At 42.5% G+C, this 20175-nt stretch overlaps 2 protein-coding genes across 2 annotated transcripts; one reads left to right on the forward strand and one right to left on the reverse strand.

The window, feature by feature from the left end:
- Positions 1-496: 496 nt before the first annotated feature.
- Positions 497-12690, reverse strand: LOC106601714 (guanine nucleotide-binding protein G(I)/G(S)/G(O) subunit gamma-5). The gene is made up of 3 exons (XM_014194063.3): positions 12192-12690; positions 2666-2792; positions 497-2349 (listed from the first exon to the last, which is right to left on the reverse strand). Exons 1-2 carry the CDS (start codon positions 12282-12284, stop codon positions 2667-2669), a joined length of 219 nt encoding a protein of 72 aa, XP_014049538.3. The 5' UTR covers positions 12285-12690; the 3' UTR covers positions 497-2349; position 2666.
- Positions 12691-13045: 355 nt separating this feature from the next.
- On the forward strand, positions 13046-20114 carry LOC106601715 (ATP-dependent Clp protease proteolytic subunit, mitochondrial). Its single transcript, XM_045715430.2, has 7 exons — positions 13046-13171; positions 13704-13805; positions 14000-14071; positions 14862-14958; positions 15517-15704; positions 15978-16083; positions 17428-20114. The coding sequence occupies exons 1-7, from the start codon at positions 13160-13162 to the stop codon at positions 17637-17639; spliced, it is 789 nt and encodes a 262-aa protein (XP_045571386.1). The 5' UTR covers positions 13046-13159; the 3' UTR covers positions 17640-20114.
- Positions 20115-20175: the final 61 nt, after the last annotated feature.

Genomic DNA, 20175 nt, shown 5'->3' on the forward strand with positions numbered 1-20175 from the left:
AGTGGCTAAATACAGTTTATCTGGCAGATTATTGGCAAATATGCACTGGTATTTCTTGAGCAGCATTCTATGTGACAGGGATGAGTAAGTCTGGTCCACGGGGGCCTGAGTTTATGTCTGCTGGCTTTTGTTCTCTCCAAATCAGCATCTGATTTATAAACCAGGTATGGCATCAGTGGATTAATTAAGAGCCAGGCGAAAAAGAAAAGCCGCAGACACTCAGGTCCCCGCAGGACAGGAGTTGCCTACCACTGATACTCTTGTGTGTTCTGGCCAGTCAGCTTCAGGGGGCCACTCTTAACAAACTCCTTGATAAAACATTACATTTACATTTTAGCAGATGCTCTTATCCAGAGCGACTTACAGTAGTGAATGCATACATTTCATACATTTTTTCTCCGTACTGGTCCCCCGTGGGAATCGAACCCACAACCCTGGCGTTGCAAAAACCATGCTCTACCAACTGAGCCACACGGGACCACATGAGACTCAAGGAGATGTTCAAAGTGAAATTCTACATTTATTAAATTATTCAGTCAATACATGTCACGGTACCATTCTAAGACAAATACACACACAAAAAAAACGTTAAGGCACAAGAGAATGACAGTGTTTTCCACATGTATGAATCCTTCCACCAGAGCATTTCAGTGACTAATATTTGTAAAAATAGGTGCTCTGGTTTCCCCATGTATTATTGACACTGTAGTTCTCAAAAGTTATCTCTTCACTTTATTATAACGTCAGAGGAATTCAGAGCTCAGTCTCTGTCACCATAGTGAAAAGAGCTTGCGTTCCTCCATCTCCTTTCCTGCATGGCCACTGTTTTGAAAGGACTTGGTAGGCAAGACTAATAGTACTTTGAAAATCTGTTGGCCTAGTCCTTTTGCCTATCAGTGGTCATGTCAGAGGACATTATTGAAGACATATTTCTGGGTATTGGAACATGTTGAAGGGCTATTCTCCAGTTTTTAGCAACACTTCATGTTGTAATAAGAACACAGTATGGTTCCTAAACATTACTCATTCTCTGGTGTTGTTTTTCAACTCCTTCAGGTCCTCTTTAAGTGTTTCTGATTAATCAAGTGGGAAAGTAAATGCAGATTTAGGCCTCAACAGGTCTCGTGTATATATCGGGGCATTTAAATTACCAGAAATTTGGCACATACTAAGGCACATTAGTTTGAAGCAGTACGCAAAGAGTAAAAGGTAAAAGGGGTGGGGAACCCTACAAATGACTTTAAACCATTTATAATGTGTCCTTACTTTAACTTCGAGGCACCAATGGAGTAGCAGTCTCTTTCCACTGAGTGTCCTGATATCAGGCTTATTTATAATGATGATACACAGCAACTATAATTATCTATAGTGTCAGTACAGTAATCCTAATATTCTTGTTATGATCCTTCATATCGTTATTCTGATGTTGACTGAGCAACACCACAAAATCAGCATTGAAACAGATCTTTTGCATGACCTGAGTTTGAGATCTCTATATGCCAACACCCATAAGAAACCTCTAACATCTTCTCTGAGTCACTCTTTTCAAGACATAGTAACACCATTTTCTTTTTAATTACATTTTGCTTCACAGTGGTTTAACTGTCAACTGAGGATCTTAACAGTGTAGTCGAGTGTTTAACACATGAGAATGCACGCAAAATTTCTGTCAAAAGACTCAATTCTCTTGAGACGCTCATGGAGTCACCACACTTTTAGCAGAGAATCATAAATTACACTTATCGAAATGCTTCACAATTTCACCTGACAAAAATCACAGTGACAGTGTTAAGGCGAGTTTGTGTGGAACCTTTGCATTGTGTTTGCAACCAATTGAGCACCATTTTGAAAAACAAGCTCTGAGATCAAACTCGGGTGTAATATCTTGTAGTGTGTTGAACATACCTTCACAACAATGATACGGTAGGCTATACTCATGTAATGGCATTGGGTCAACCACTTTAAAAGACTCACCAACAACAATGTGTAAAACCTAATACAGTTCAATTTCACTTTGAGTAAAAGAAAAGTAACAAAAGGTAGAGACTACAGGGAGAATTGGGGTTGAGACTGCCATATTTATACTTTGAGGAGTGCTTTCATTCTAATGATCTCAACACACAAAGGACTGCAAATGTTATCCTTATTGAGCTGTAGAAATCCAGAACAGAACACATGTCAAAACTCACTCAGCATAGGGTTAATGCTTGTGATTGTGTTCTGGCATTGAGGTCTTCAGTGACTGGACGTGGTGGGGAAGGGTGTAGGAGACGCCGAGGGGCTTGGAGAAGAAAGGCATCCTTGGGGAATGTTCAGACGTGTTTTATGAGCTGCAATCATCACCATCGCCTGCAGTGAGAAAGCATAGAGTCCAATCAGATCAATGGCACAGCAGGTAGATGAGATATGGCTGCTATTGGTTACGCTCTCTTTGTAACAATCAAAGCCAGAAGGGTCAAAGGTTAGCAAACAGAGAGAGAAAAGGAGAGTGAGGAACAGGTAGAGAGGAAGGTAGAGAAAGAAAGCTGGACAGAAAGAGACAGAGAGAGAGAGTGTGTGTCTGTGTGTCCATGCACGTCTGTGTGTGAAAGAAAGAGACAGAAGAGAGAGAGATAGAGAGGGAGTTAATTGAAGCCTACTCTACCACATCAGACTGTCATCTCACCTCAGAAGAGGGCGCAGGACTTGGGGGGTCTGAAGGGGTTGTCGCTGGAGGGCACCCCCATGAGGAGAGGGTCTTTATGGGCGTTCTGCAGGCAGAAGGTCTTCAGGTCCGCTGCTGCCTGGGACACCTGAGAGTGGAAACAGAGAGACACTGTTTTCTATAAAGAAGTTCCAAGTAAATTGAGCTCAATCCTGCTCTACTTAACTTCTACTTGCTTTAACTCAGCTTTTCAAGAGAGACCTGGTCCACGCATCAATAAATAGAGGGGCCAACACTCTGCCACAATACTCCTACTGATACACAGTTTAATGAACCGACAGTAATATGCTCCAAGCTCACACTGTGAGAGAAACTGAGCAATGATCAGCTATTTTCCTAAAGTCCCTACCTAGGACTTGACAATAGCATAATGATCTGGTACTTTACTAGAGGGTTGTTTCATGGGTGAAGTCTATAACAGTTGTCATAACATTGTAATAACATTGTCCCCATTAACACAAGATGGCACTTTAGGACCAAGTCACAAATGGGCTATGCATTGAGTTTATTATTTATCTAGTTAGTTGATAATATGGTATAAATACCATCGAAATACCATCGATTTGATACCATCGATCACCACATTCTTTTGGAGAGATTGGAAATCCAAATTGGTCTACACAGACAAGTTCTGGCCTGGTTTGGATCTTATCTGTCGGAAAGATATCAGTTTGTCTCTGTGAATGGTTTGTCCTCTGACAAATCAACTGTACATTTCGGTGTTCCTCAAGGTTCCGTTTTAGGACCACTATTGTTTTCACTATATATTTTACCTCTTGGGGATGTCATTAGAAAACATAATGTTAAATTTCACTGCTATGCGGACTACACACAGCTGTACATTTCAATGAAACATGGTGAAGCCCCAAAATTGCCCTCGCTAGAAGCCTGTGTTTCAGACATAAGGAAGTGGATGGCTGCAAATGTTCTACTTTTAAACTCGGACAAAACTGAGATGCTTGTTCTAGGTCCCAAGAAACAAAGAGATCTTCTGTTGAATCTGACAATTAATCTTGATGGTTGTACAGTGTCTCAAATAAAACTGTGAAGGACCTCGGCGTTACTCTGGACCCTGATCTCTCTTTTGAAGAACATATCAAGACTGTTTCAAGGACAGCTTTTTTCCATCTACGTAACATTGCAAAAATCAGAAACCTTCTGTCCAAAAATGATGCAGAAAAATTAATCCATGCTTTTGTTACTTCTAGGTTGGACTACTGTGTCGTGTCTTTGGGGGTACCATTAAACTGAAGATATGTTTATCAATTAGCTCCCTGTAATTATTATCACGCGATTAAAAAAAAAGTTCATCTCAACTACCGTATTACATGACTGCAAGGAGGAGGGAAGTTGCTTATTCACAGAGACAGCTGGCTCGAAATCATGAAAAGAATGGTCAATCAGGTTGGCTGATGGAATGTGTCGAGATATCGTACTATCTCCGTGGATCGGATTTTGTACCAAGAGGTTTCTAAACGTCTTTTTCTCGAGGGGTGCTTTCGACAGATACCCCTCGTGAAGGACTGCGTTGCAGCTAGCGTTAGGGGGAGACGGTGTGGTCAGTGGAGAAGGCACTGTGGCCTGTGACCATACCTGGTTGGTTTTCCAATCCATCAATGGGAGTAACCGATCCATCAAGTCTGCTCCAAGTAGCAGGGTTACAGTTTCGAGGCTGGTAACATACACAGGGTGAACGAGCGATACGTCCTGGAAGTGTAGTTTCAGCATGACTCTCAATGTGAGAGGCGAGGTAGTCTGAGTGACCCCTCGAAGTTTAGTGTCGCATCGTTCCACTTTTAACCAACGTTTAGTTGGCTTCAAAGCCCTTTTGAGATCATCAAACAATGTTTGAGAGATGAGTGATATTGTCGCACCCGAATCAATTAGCGCATGACAAGCTAAGCAGTCCTCCAGGACTGTTTCCAGGTATGGCCGTTTAGATTCGTGGTTAGTGGACATATTCCCCACAAAGTGGAGTGGTCGTTCGCAACGACGTGATGTGCCATGTCTGTTCAAGATGGAAGCAGATTGACTTTTCTGATTTTGAGTGGGCTTGGCTTTAATGAAGCGTTTGACCTTTTTCTTCGCAACTTTTGTATCAGAGTCTATAGACAGAGCCCGGGGGCTTGTTTCTTGATCAAGCGGGCTCTGGATAGGGTCTTGAATGAGAGCGGGAGAAATTTGAACTTTAACGTCCATGCTATGGGTGTTAATTCCTGCGGACCTGGTGTCCGGTAATTCCCCGTCTAGTCCTTGTGACTTATCTTTTACCCTTTTCCCAAATTGTTCTCGCTTAAGTTCTTCCCGTAGTGGGACTTCTGGAGAACATTGGTCTACGTTTTGGTCGTCCTTCAACCCTTTGTTACCCTTGTGCTCTGACACTTTTTGTGGGTTGGGTGCAGGAACGTAGCGAACGGGTTGATTGTAGCGGTAGTCATGTTGATGGCTACGTACTTTACAGTTATTTCGACCGCGGAGGTTATTGGAATCATGGTTTCGTGGTAGAAACTGTTGTTGTGCGTCATCTCTAGACGCTCCAATACCTGATAATGCACCCTCTAACTGGAGTGAGTGCTCCTGGTTAAACTTCAAAACTGAGTGGTCAGGGCTCTTAGCGTTGTGAACTTTTGATGCCTCAAAAGCTGTGCTTGCAAGCTCTCTGAGTTGTAAGATAGGCAAGCCAACGTGGGCTGCAGGGCCCAAGTAGGTAATGAAGGTGGGATACATGTTCGACAGAAACATTTGTTTGAATGGTAACAGCTCTTCCATTCCTGTTTCTGTGAGTAGGCCAAAGTAAGCTGAACGAAGCCTATGATAGAAAGCTTGTGGGTGTTCGTTCCGAGCTTGTTTGATGGTGTTAGCCAGTGAGCTATCGTGTTTGCGAGTCGCAGAACCACTGAATTCTAATTTCAAAGCTGTGGCAAGTTTAGCATAGTCATTTAGCACGTGTTGCTGTTGTAGATGAATGAACCTCGTCACGTGTCTATTCGATGTTCGCTTCAACAGGTAAACCCTGTCAGAACCCGTAGCATTCGGGTAGCCACCCAACGCGTCCTCTATGTCAGCTAGGAACGTCTCAGTATCGTTTGGCTGACCTGGAACGGGGTCAAAGGTGGGGAAATTCTTGACGAGTTTGTCAAGGTATTCTGCGCCAAGCGGGCGGAGAGGGTTGGCTTCATCCTGTGGAGAAATTGGGGCCGAAAGGCCAAGAGAAGAAGCCAAGCCTTGTTGTTGTTGGCCAAGAGGCGCCATATTACTCAGTGCCGAAGGGCCAAGAGGAGAAGACTGAGGGACACATGAGGGAGGCAAGGTCTGAAACCTATTGTCTTCACTCCTGTGAGTACAGGGCTCCGGTTGCTTGGATGGGAAGTCGCGCTGTAGAGCGTGACCATTCTGGATTTCCTCCAGATGGTACCTAAGGGTGGAATTCTGCTGCATTGCAGAGTCCACTTGAGTGCTTAGAGTACTGATTTTGGACACGTGAGTGTCACACCTGCTCCTTTCGGTCTCAAACTTATCTGTCATGGTTTGCAGATAGAGGTCTTGAGTACGGAGCGAGAGATTCAGTGATGAGATTTCCTCTGCTTGCTTAGAAATCAATATTTCCAACCTCATCACCTGAGTTCTCTCATCATTCATTTGGTCAGCGACTTCAATAAGTTCTGCTGATTTATCATCCAACTTTGTCATTGTGTTCATTAACTGATCGTCTTTGGTCTGCAGCGCTTTGAGGAGCACCGTGTTATTTTGAGTAACATTCAACAAAACAGCATGCATGTTGTCAAGTTGAGCGCTCCTGTTTGTAGATAACTCTTCAGATTTATCTAGTTTGGCGTGGACATCATTGTATTTAGTTTTGGCTAAATCGAGTTGTTCCTGTAGCATATGATTTTGTTCCTGTAGAAAACGATTTTGTTGAAGAGCTTGTGCTTGTTCATCGTCGTACGTTTTTGCAATGACATTTAATTGTTCAGTTTTCGAACGCAGTTCCATAGCTAGCAGAATTTTTCCCTTTTCTGCATTTGTGATTGGTTTCCCGGTTCTCTTCACCTGTCCCTTTATGTCTACCGTTACCTGCTCGTGCTTCAGCTGTGCACTGCGGTATTGGACAGATGGCAATCTCGGATGGCAAGACATCAGAGCTAGACTGGAGAGAACCTTTACGAGGCCTGCGCCCGATGGTTGATTTTGGAAAACATTGTTGTCTGCTTTTCCACTAATGGCATAATTAGGGTTGTTATCGCAACACACACACACACAGAGATCAATCCAGTTACGGGTGGAGGTTCACTAATTAGCAGGCGAGTGGGAACCACCCCCTCTGATAGCTTGCACATTATTAGAACATTTGAAAGGAAAAAATTGTTTTTCCTAATTTTCCAAAATTTGGTTTTGGAATGTGGAAAACTGCAAAGACGATTTTAATCTATTTATAGACGTTAATGAACCATCAGTACTGTACAGTACTGTGGAAGTTGGACGTGAATGAATTTGCAAAAGCAAATTGAATTAATCAATGCCAATGATTAGTCCTACCTGGGTAGGCTATCTGGGTATTAACTTTGAATTACCTGAGAGGTTGCTTCATCAAGGTTAACATGCAAAGTTTAAGTTGTCTCATTTAGTTGGAAGAACCTAGAAAGGTATGTTCGACAATTTAACTAAATAAATTGAATGAGATGATAATCCATACAATCTCCATTGATTGGATATCATAAGTGTAAACCGTAGTTCAAATGTTGGGACCCTTCACCACTAGGGTACGCACCTCCCTGGGGCTGAGCGTCAGTAATGGGTTTGGTGAATGTGCTTTGCTAAAGCAGATTTTACTGATTAATCTATTTATGATATATCAAACCTGTATAGGCTATCTGGGAATTAACTTTGAATTACCTGAGAGGTTGCTTCATCAAAGTTAAGTTTGGAAAAAGTTAATCATGTCTCATTGTAGACGCCCAATCAATTTTGGATATTATTTGAAAGATCCACTTGAAAAGGTAAATCTGGCAATTTCACTTGTTAGTTAAATTGAATGAGACGTGCTCCACGTTTGAATTTCCCCTAGAGATGTACTGGCAATTCTTCACCACCAGGGTGCAGAATGCTGAAATTTAAACGGAAGTACAAAGGTCGGACTTCAGTTGCGCTAGCGGAGAAATTTTAAACGTGTTACGGTGGAGGGTAAAATGTTCCCTCTCTGTTAGCTTACCTGTAATGCTAAGCTATTGCTACTTGGTTCAGGAGTATCCTTCCAAGCACCAAAATAGGATCCTTTCCCTTATGGAAAGGGTGGGTTTTCTAGTGACGTCTCACCTTAACCCCATTCAACATATTCTGCTAGCGTTTATGTTGACCGGAGCGACACGGTACTTAACTACAAATACGCATACGGTCTGCCCACAGTCTTAGTGCGGTAGGCAAATTATTCGGCTCGGTTCCCGGACAGTTAACTTCTAATTTCTAACCTTACTCTAGAAGTTCATATTTACCGACAGAAATACTACCGTTTGGCCTAACGGACTAAATCTGGAATTTAAATCCTCACTGCTATCGACATAAGACCGGAGCTACTCTAAATAGCTTCTCTCAATGGAAAATGCACAATCACTTTGTTTACATAGCAGGCTGTTTGTACAATTCTGTTTGCACAATTGATATATAGAATTTCACAGCAAAGTCCAATTCTATCTTAGATTCCTCGCACGGGGGCTCCAATATGTCGTGTCTTTGGGGGTACCATTAAACTGAAGATATGTTTATCAATTAGCTCCCTGTAATTATTATCACGCGATTAAACTGATTAATCGTTTAATTGTAATTAACTAGGAGGTCGGGGCACCAAGGAGAATATTCAGATTACAAAGCTATAATTTTCCTAATATAACTTTCCTGTACTATAATATTATATTCTATTATAGTATAGGTCGATTATCTTCTAAGTTTAAATGGTGTATTTACCTCTAGTCCAGTCTCATTCCAAAACGTAAATTGTATCTGCACGAACACAGTCTTTACTAAAATCATCCATACATCAATTGTCTTAAAATCATTTATTTACTACACTAAGTAATTAACAGAAAAACATACAAACAGTAATTATCGTCAACAAAGGATTGGTATCGGAATGTGCCCTTGTGGGCTAAACAGGCTGGTCGGCCTGTTGAACAATGGGTCATAAATGGTCAGCTGAGAAGTTTACACAGAGTTCATTAACAATTGACAATTGAAGGCTCACTCATTCGGGAACAATTGCAATCAATATATATATTTACGCTCAGTGTGTCGTTCTGATTCTTGTTGGAGAGTAGTTCTGTTGGGGAGTTTTGTCCGCGTTCTCTCTCTCTCTCTCTCTCTCTCGGTTAGAATGGATCTTTCAGAGCGACATTCATTAATGTCGTCATAGAATGGTGGTTTCGTTGGTCTTCGCGTTCGATGATATAATTTACTTAGCTGCAGACTAATAATTAATATCAAAGACTTGTTCTTATTCTGTCGGTATCAATAGTCTAAAAGTTAACCACGTGGTATGGTTCACTTTCAGTAGAGGAATTGGAAGGTACAACCTATTAGCCAACGGAGTGTAGGCCTGGTCTGGAGAAATGTAAATCAGGGAGTGTTTTATAGTGCCCATCGAACAGGCTGGTCAAATGACGCCTGGTCCTGTATATGTCCCTGGGGCGTGCCTATGACTGAGTTAGATTTGGTTACAGAAATACAATTCTATCACATTACATCAGTACATAGCATCTCAATGTCTTACAAAAGCTTTATCCTTATCAATACATTCCATACACCCATATGAGGCAAGTCTTAAACTGAGTCTATTATATAAACAGTTTTATGGTAATATGGCTATATTGTCTCTTCTGAGTATCACAAAATGGTACCGAGCGGATCAGTTCGTAGCTGGGTTCTTCACCAATCTTCCATACCTTCTCCAGCACACCCATGTCGCTCGGTTCTCCAATTCTATGAGTTGGAAGAATTTCCTTTGTCTCTCTATGAAACATGGGGTAGGAGATTCTCCTCAGAGGGTTTTTTACAACCCTGGGTTGGGGGGAAGGTAGGTTGGGTGATGGTACGAAGGGGAGGGGGTCAACTGTCCTTCCTGTACCCAAAGAGGCCAACGTCATGACAACTGCAATGCTCTACTTTCTGGCTACCCGGATAAAGCACTAAATAAACTTCAGTTAGTGCTAAATACGACTGCTAGAATCCTGACTACAACCAAAAAATGTGATCATATTACTCCAGTGCTAGCCTCCCTACACTGGCTTCCTGTTAAGGCAAGGGCTGATTTCAAGGTTTTACTGCGAACCTACAAAGCATTACATGGGTTTGCTCCTACCTATCTTTCTGATTTGGTCCTGCCGTACATACCTACACGTACGCTACGGTCACAAGACGCAGGCCTCCTAATTGTCCCTAGAATTCCTAAGCAAACAGCTGGAGGCAGGGCTTTCTCCTATAGAGCTCAATTTTTATGGAATGGTCTGCCTACCCATGTGAGAGATGCAGACTCGGTCTCAACCATTAAGTCTTTACTGAAGACTCATCTCTTCAGTAGGTCCTATGATTGAGTGTAGTGTGGCCCAGGAGTGTGAAAGTGAACGGAAAGGCTCTGGAGCAACGCACCGCCCTTGCTGTCTCTGCCTGGCCGGTTCCCCTCTCACCACTGGGATTCTCTGCCTCTAACCCTATTACAGGGGCTGAGTCACTGGCTTATTGGTGTTCTTCCATGCCGTCCCTAGGAGGGGTGCGTCACTTGAGTGGGTTGAGTCACTGACGTGGTCTTCCTGTCTGGGTTGGTGCCCCCCCTTGGGTTGTGCCGTGGCGGAGATCTTTGTGGGCTATACTCGGCCTTGTCTCAGGATGGTAAGTTGGTGGTTGAAGTTATCCCTCTAGTGGTGTGGGGGCTGTGCTTTGGCAAAGTGGGTGGGGTTATATCCTTCCTGTTAGGCCCTGTCCGGGGGTATCATCGGATGGGGCCACAGTGTCTCCTGAACCCTCCTGTCTCAGCCTCCAGTATTTATGCTGCAGTAGTTTATGTGTCGGGGGGCTAGGGTCAGTCTGTTATATCTGGAGTATTTCTCCTGTCTTATCCGGTGTCCTGTGTGAATTTAAGTATGCTCTCTCTAATTCTTTCTTTCTCTCGGAAGACCTGAGCCCTAAGACCATGCCTCAGGACTACCTGGCATGATGACTCCTTGCTGTCCCCAGTCCACCTGGCCGTGCTGCTGCTCCAGTTTCAACTTTTCTGCCTGCGGCTATGGAACCCTGACCTGTTCACCGGACGTGCTACCTGTCCCAGACCTGCTGTTTTCAACTCTCTAGAGACAGCAGGAGCGGTAGAGATACTCTCAATGATCGGCTATGAAAAGCCAACTGACATTTACTCTTGAGGTGCTGACTTGTTGCACCCTCGACAACTACTGTGATTATTATTATTTGACCATGCTGGTCATTTATGAACATTTGAACATCGTGGCCATGTTCTGTTATAATCTCCACCCGGCACAGCCAGAAGAGGACTGGCCACCCCTCATAGCCTGGTTCCTCTCTGGGTTTCTTCCTAGGTTTTGGCCTTTCTAGGGAGTTTTTCCTAGCCACCGTGCTTCTACACCTGCATTGCTTGCTGTTTGGGGTTTTAGGCTGGGTTTCTGTACAGCACTTTGAGATATCAGCTGATGTAAGAAGGGCTATATAAATACATTTGATTTGATATAAACTTATTTCATAGGCTATAGATAAAATACTATATTTGTCCTGCATTCTCATATGCCCTTCAAAGCACAGCATGCTTGAGTGCTCCAGGGTGGTTTAAGGTCTGCGGACTAATCTGGCTTTCTCCTCTAAAAGGAGTAATTTGGTCAACAATCGCACTACTGTCACAGCCACAATCAACAAAGGCCACCAGTGTGCTGCACCATTCGCGGAAACTAGCCTACGAGCAGTTTGCTTTCTCCGGACAACATAGTCTACAGCAGGAAATCTTCACATTTCACATGATTAATTTAGAGCACAATTAACAGCAAATCGTTCACTTCTAAATATATCATAAATACATCCATTCAAAACGGCGTTAAACTAAGTGAAGAGCTGAGGAGTAGCCTAGACTTGCCATAACACTTATGCATACAGCAAAACTAGAACCGCATTATAATCTTACGTTTTTCTTTCGGTAACATGACAGGTGAAAGGCGGCGCTCGATCGAGCACGTCAATTTACAGGCTACTCCTTAGGTCTACTGGACAGCGCTGCAGTTAGTTACAATTCTGCAAACAGATGGCATAGTTCCAATGGAACAGCATTTTGAAACATATGGCCTGGAAGTAACAAAATAACGCGATGCTTCCCATAAAATAGTCCAACTTAACACAATATTTAGCTTTTCAATAGTTACCAAAGGGCCATGTTGACAAGTCAGCCAGTCACACCCAATGCAGAACAGTTTTTAATCAGTCTTTCTGAATGTAATTTATTTACCTTGATCCTGCGAACACTCGCCTCTAGCCGAAGTTGTTTTACCACCTTCTGAGCGATAACCAAGTTGCTGCTGTTTGCGCTGTTATTCGACATGTCTGCGAGGTCTGTCCAAGTGAAAGTGTCCGGCTATCACTTGAAAGAACGAGATTTTCTGTTGAGGCCGCTGCGACTCAAGTGCTCCCCCCTCTCTGAAAAAACGCACCTCTTTTTTTGCGCAATGTTCTCCCCACTGCTTTCAGAATTGCCCCCAATTAAAGATGGTTATCAGTAGAGGCACTTATGTGTACATGTAAGAAAAACAACAACAACATAATAATAATAGATCAGTCAGGTAAACAAATGAATGGGCTCTTTTCGGAAAATTAAATGTTCCTTTGGGTTTTATATTGTGTCGCCAATAATACACTGGTTTCTAGGCCTACAGTAGGCTATGGTGAAGTAAATCAAAGGAAACGTATCTTATTAGAATGGTCTTGGCTCTCTATTGTATAAAGATACCTTTTCTAAACAACCCCAGAACCACGAGGATATCATTAGCGAAATACAGTCTCGTCATGTGCTCCTTTTTTAAAATGCTTATTTAAAGAGACCCCCACCTACAATGTCACGAGTTTTGGCTCTTCAACACACATCTGTCTTTTAATGACATTTCATTTTAAGCTTTATTCATCACATTATTATTCAATAGTATAATTATTTATATAACAAGTAGGCGTTTGTATTTAAATAATAGTTGGTATCTGAAAATGATCAAGGCAACGATAAGCAATACTGTAGTATTATGTTAGTGGATTTTTCTTGTGCACCATTGCCATCTAGCGCCCACATATTCGAGCCTGTAAACACAAACTCGTCACATGACAGAGAAATATTGCTCAACGACTTTAGGAACAGATCGACGCTCAAAGTAGAATTGTTTCCGGTTAAATTGGGGTCAAACAGGGGATTGAACGTTACAAGACATCACAATGCTTATACGAGTAAGTATTGGAGATAAAGAGTGAAACATAATTTGGAAATGCATCGTTTGTGTTGTAAGCTATATAGATTACAATGTGCAAATGTTTATTTGCTGTCTCAGCGGTGCATTCTCGACTCAGATGAACAGTATGCATCATGCACCTGCGACGATTAAATAGCCAGTGAGCTAGCTGGCTAGCCACACTTGTGTAACTTGACCAAAATTGTGTAGCTAACCTAACTCATTCCCATCTCGCTAAATTTAATTATAATTGTTTAAAGGAAAACCTCTGTCAACATTTCCCTAACTGTTAATGTGAAATCATGAGTAACTGTAGCATTTTCTAGTGTGTGTGTAATGTTCAGAGATGATGTAAGATCATAATACATTTGAAAGCTTTGTCTTGAACACACTTCAAGGGGCCAGAGTGGAAAAAAATAACCATGCTATCTCTGAATGTAACTTTTACATATTATTGAAATAACCTGCCCAACACTTAGGTTAAGATCTTAGAGACAAATGTTAACTCTTTCTCTCTATCCCCCTCTTAGAGGGTGTTACAATGTGGAGTGACAGCTTTAAAGTCACGCAGGACCATTCACCACAGTGCTCAATGGAGGAGTCCTCTCATACCTATTGTTGTGGAGCAGACGGTAAGAATTGGAACCCCAACAGAGTTCTATTTAGAACTGCAACATTTCTATGCAACTTGATTCACTCTTGGTTTGGAACAGTTTAGTTAGTAGTTTTCCCCTGTCAGTTCCTGGTCCTAGCTAGTCTAGCTGCTTTCCCTTGTTCAAAGGTCTTCCTCTTTCTTTCCCTAATTCTTTTCCCTTGTCTTTCTCAGGGTCGAGGAGAGCGGGCGTATGACATCTACTCTCGTCTTCTGAGGGAGAGGATCATCTGTGTAATGGGGCCGGTAAGTCTCACTGTGTATCACTGTCTGTGTAATGGGGCCGGTAAGTCTCACTGTGTATCACTGTCTGTGTAATGGGGCCGGTAAGTCTCACTGTGTATCACTGTCAGTATAATGGGGCCGGTAATTCTAGCTGTGTGTCGCCGTTTGTGTAATAGGGCCGGTAAGTGTAGTTGTGTGTCACTGTCTAATGTGGCCGGTAATTCTAGCTGTGTGTCGGTGTAATGGGGCCAATAAGTCTCGCTGTGTGTCACAGGCTTACCGGCCCCATTACACAGACAGTGACACACAAATAGACTTACTGGCCCTATTACAGACAGTGACACACAGATAGGCTTACCGGCCCCATTACACAGATAATCTGTGTGTCACTCTCTGTAATAGGGCCGGTAAGTCTGTGTGTGTAATAGTTTGGGATTCAAAACCTACACAAGGAGACATTGGGTATGTTTACATGCACACTAATAATTCGATATGAAACTGATTATGGCAGTAAAGGTTGCTAGATCAAATCCCTGAGCTGACAAGGTAAAAATCTGTTGTTCTAGCCCTGAACAAGGCAGTTAACCCACTGTTCCTAGGCCGTCATTGTAAATAAGAATTTGTTCTTAAGACTTGCCTCGTTAAATAAAAGGTAAGAAAAAAAAAAAATGTATACAACTTACTCTGCTTATCGGCGCAAGGTCATAATCGAAGTAAGCCCACACCGATTAAAACATCTGGATTTCTGAGTCTGCATTTGCAGTTAAGATTCATTTGTTAATCTCTCTCCTCTCCCCTTGCCTTTTTTCAGATTGATGACTCTGTGGCCAGTCTGGTTATTGCTCAACTACTCTTTCTGCAGTCAGAGAGCAACAATAAACCCATCCACATGTACATCAACAGTCCTGGTAAGAGAATAGAGGGGAACCTCCCACAAAATTGGTGGAAGAACAGATGGTGGTGGCAGGGGATGGTTGGCGAGATAGGGATGGTTACTTGATTAAAAAGCACGTTTCTTGGAGGGGAAAGAGACAGAGAGAACACAAGTGTCAGATGGATCCGATGACAGTAATAGAAGATAAAGGGTGCAGTCAGAAACTATTTTTACCTTAACCTAATGAAGTTCATTTGAAGTCGACGTTAAAGCTGAGATCCATGATAGGCGCAACAGCCACAGGCGCATTTGTTATTGTTTTGAGGAAATGAGCATCCAGCATTGTGGTAATAAAAATCGTACATACTTGGTTCTATCGTGCGTGCAATGATGTCAGATGGAAAAAAAGTGTTTGTTTGAAGTAACGTCTTTGTTGTAATATCGCAAATGGATATGTCAGTTTCACCACTATGGATTCCAGCTTTAAGGAGAAATAGAAATGTCTGGGAGAAGAGGAACATCGATGAACTAAATCCAACAAACCGTTAATCCTGGTTCACCATGATGTTCCTATCCTCTTCTTCCCCCCCAGGCGGTGTTGTGACGGCAGGCCTAGCCATCTACGACACCATGCAGTACATCCTCAATCCAATCTCCACGTGGTGTGTAGGCCAGGCCGCCAGCATGGGCAGTCTTCTCCTGGCTTCGGGCACGGCCGGCATGAGGCACTCCCTGCCCAACGCCCGCATCATGGTGCACCAGCCCTCCGGAGGAGCCAGGGTAAGGAGGGAAAGAGGTAATGGGACCAGGGAGGCAGCAGGAATAGGAGCTGGGGGGGGGGGGGGTTAGGTGTTCCGGCAGGTAAGGGGATAAGGGGGGGGGGGTTAGAGAACCTGGTACAACTGTTGGTTGGTTTAGTTTGTGTTGCCATCAAAAGCCAGACCTGTGATTGTCTATAGGCTATTGGGCATGTAAATATGAGTTAAGTATTTTGACACCTCACCTCAGTTGCCTTTACATAACATCTGTCTTCTCTCTCCTGTGTGTTATTAGGGTCAGGCTACAGACATCGCCATTCAGGCTGAGGAGATCATGAAGCTAAAGAAACAGATCAATCAACTCTACGCTAAACACACTGGCCAGCTGTTGACACATATAGGTAAGTAGCTAAGGCATCCAGTTCAGTAGAGTCTGGCTCAGAGGGAAAAGCCTTGAGTAAGCATACAAAAGTTCAAAACAATGTAGACAGACCTGGGTTCAAATACATGTCATTATTTATTCGTTATTAATATACTTTTGTGTATTTTCAAATAATGTGGCCAAATCAGCTACTTCTATTTGAAAGTATTTTCTTATGACTTCCTATAAATAGCCAAAACAAATTTCAAGTACTTATATCAACAGAGTGGCTGTGTGGCCGAATTCTCTGACACCTCTTTTCGGTAGCTAAACAACCGAACCTGGGAATGTGTGGGATTCTCTACTTTACAAACAAGCCCATTGTCAAACTCTGGTTACTGTCTACATGTGCAGAACTTTCAGCTGCACAGAGGTGGAACAGGCAACTCTGGCTAATTTCAATCATGTGCTGTATCAAATCGTGTGGCGTTGCTTGATCATTGAGAAGCTAATGTTGTTTTGCCCCACAATGCAATGTAGACTGCTTCAAAATCAAATTTTGTTTGTCATATGCGCCAAATACAACAGGTGTAGTAGACCTTAACACTTTTTTTTCTTAACCAACAATGCTTTAAGAAGTTAAGTACATTAAAAAAATTAAATAAAAGTAACAAATAAACAGCAGCAGTGAAATAACAATAGCGAGGCTATATACAGGGGGTACCGGTACAGAGTCAATGTGCTTATGTTTGTACCATTTCAATATCCTTAGTTACAACAGAGAAAGTTATAGCCTACATCCTAAATTAGCCAACTATATATTTTTTTTTTTTGGGGGGGGGGGTGTTCGTTTAAGTCGCTGCAGGGTTTTTATTTCAGCTGCTCATAAAGATGAGGCAGAGACTAACACAACATGCGCAGAACATGATTCGGTTGTTTAGCTCTGGGGAAAAGGCGTCCAGGGGGGCGGGACGGTTTGATTCAATCGTTTAGCCTTTGAAATAAGACTAATACCCGTATGACCACACAGACCTGGGTTCAAATGCATGAAATTATACTTGTCTTGTTTTCTAATACGTGCCAGTACTTAAGTATTTCCAAACAGATCCCAATATGCAACATTAATATTCCAATAAAAAAATTATTCAAAATGTCTTAAGTAATATTGTCTGATGGAAAATGTACCATAGCCTCTGAGTCCCATATGAATTAGTGACTCCTAACTAAATTCAAGCACTATTTCAAGGTTAAGTGATTTGATGATTGACTCCTTCCTCACTCAAAGCACTTAGAGTGAACTCACCTCAGCCACCACCAATGTGTCGCACATTTTCACCAAAACTCGTAACCGTACAATTATTCCCTTCTGTTTTCTTTCTCCCAGAGGGTGTGATGGAGAGAGATCGTTACATGAGCCCCATTGAGGCACAGGACTTTGGGATCATCGACCGAGTGTTGGTGCATCCTCCCCAGGCGGGCCAGGACGACCCAGAGCTGGTCCAGAAGGAGTCCCCTACCGCCATCTGCCCCTCGCCAGCCTCCCAAACCTCCGCCACCGAGCAGAGCCTCCCCTCCTCATACAAACCCGAACCCTGACCTCAGACTACCAGGAAGCAGTCCCACACCCAATCACAAGCCATCCTCTATCTTCTACCCACCTATAGGCACTTCTGTAGATCGGAATGGATTGGACAGGTGCAAGCAATATGCTGATGTCCTGTAAATCCAAATGTATTCGAGTGGATACTAATATGTGAGAAGTTACAGCGTAGCCTACCAGAGGGCAAAGTGGAGCTATTACTATATTGCTTATACCTGTCCAATCCTTTGATCTACAGAAGTGCTCTGGGTGGATAGGGGCCGGTTTGGAACAGAGGACCTGCATTGTATACCTCTGTGCTGGAGAAACCTCTGGGAGAGGAGACAAAATGCAGCAGTGTTAGAATATTTACATTTAAGAATGATAATTTTTGACTAGTCTCAGATTTGTACTGTCCCCCATAATATGCACACTGTATTTATCACAAACAAAGACTGCAGATCTCTACAGTGAAGGAAACAATATAGCCCTTATTTGTACAAGCCATGACACAATTGTGATGTTGATTATCATGAACTGGAATAAAATACATTATCTTTGAGTTGCACATCCAACCTGGGCCTGTACTCATAAAGCATCTAAGAGTAGGAGTGTTGATCTAGGATCAGTTCCTTCTGTCCATGCAATCTTATTCATTATGACAGACAAGGCAAAACGGATTCTAGATCAGCACTCCTACTCTTAATGCTTTATGAATACAGGCTCCGAATTAAAAACTGATAATTGAATCAACGCATGAATCGAGTCTGTAACAAGTAAAGGTTTTTGATTGTCTCAGTGATAAGATCAACTGAGCCGTTTTCTTTTGCAATATACAGAAGTCGGAAGTTTACATAGACCTTAGCCAAATACATTAACTCAGTTTTTCACAATTCCTGGCATTTAATCCTAGTAAAAATTCCCTGTTTTAGGTCCGTTAGGATCATCACTTTATTTTAAGAATGTGAAAAGTCAGAATAGTGATTTATTTCAGCTTTTATTTCTTTCATCACATTCACAGTGGGTCAGAAGTGTACATAAACAATTTAAAGGCATACTAATTGAGTGTAACTTGGGTCAAACGTTTTGGGTAAGCTTCCCACAATAAGTTGGGTGAATTTTGGCCCATTCCTCCTGACAGAGCTGGGGTAACTGAGTCAGGATTGTAGGCCTCCTTGCTCGCACACGCTTTTTTAGTTCTGCCCACAAATTTTCTATAGGATTGATGTCAGGGCTTTGTGATGGCCACTCCAATACCTTGACTTTGTTGTCCTTAAGCCATTTTGCCACAACTTTAGAAGTATGCTTGGGGTCATTGTCCATTTGGAAGACACATTTGCGACTAAGCTTTAACTTCCTGACTGATGTCTTGAGATGTTGCTTCAATATATCCACATACTTTTCCTACCTCATGATGCCATCAATTTTGTGAAGTGCACAAATCCCTCCTGCAGCAAAGCACCCACACAACATGATGCTGCCACCCCTGTGCTTCACGGTTGGGATGGTGTTCTTCGGCTTGCAAGCTTCCCCCCCTTTTCCTCCAAACATAACGATGGTCATTATGGCCAAATAGTAATATTTTTGTTTCATCAGGCCAGAGGATATTTCTCCAAAAAGTACTCTCTTTGTCCCCATGTGCAGTTGCAAACCTTAGTCTGGCTTTTATGGCAGTTTTGGAGCAGTGGCTTCTTCCTTGCTGAGCGGCCTTTCAGGTTTTACTGTGTATATAGATACTTTTGTACCGGTTTCCTCCAGCATCTTCACAAGGTCCTTTGCTGTTGTTCTGGGATTGATTTGCACTTTTCGCACCAAAGTACGTTCATCTCTAGGAGACAGAACGCGTCTCCTTCCTGAGTGGTATGACGGCTGCGTGGTCCCATGGTGTTTATACTTGCGTACTATTGTTTGTACAGATGGATGTGGTACCTTCAGCCATTTGGAAATTGCTCCCAAGGATGAAGCAGACTTGTGGAAGTCTACAATTGTTTGAGGTCTTGGCTGATTTCTTTTGATTTTCCCATGCTGTCAAAGAGGCACTGAGTTTGAAGGTAGGCCTTGAAATACATCCACAGGTACACCTCCAATTGACTCATGTCAATTAGCCTATCAGAAGCTTCTAAAGCCATGACATCATTTTCTGGAATTTTCCAAGCTGTTTGAAGGCAGAGTCTACTTAGTGTATGTAACTTCTGACCCACTGGAATTGTAATGCAGTGAATAAGTGAAATAATCTGTCTAAACAACCTTTTGGAAAAATGTCTTGTTTCATGCACAAATTAGATGTCCTAACTGACTTGCCAAAACTATAGTTTGTTAACAAGAAATTTGTGGAGTGGTTGAAAAACTAGTTTTAATGACTCCAACCTAAGTGTATGCAAACTTCTGACTTCAACTGTACATGCCACTTGTGTAAGCCTAGAGTGCCTCACTCAGTTCAGATTCTATGATGTGATTTGGGGGATTTTGGAGATAAAGCCTGTCTGATAAGAGTTTCTATGAGTTTTAATCAAGTCATGATGGAAATTGAAAATGTTTAAAGAGTGGGATTTT

This window comes from Salmo salar, chromosome 03 (assembly GCF_965601325.2).
Source record: "Salmo salar chromosome 03, fSalSal1, whole genome shotgun sequence".
Lineage (NCBI taxonomy): Eukaryota > Metazoa > Chordata > Actinopteri > Salmoniformes > Salmonidae > Salmo > Salmo salar.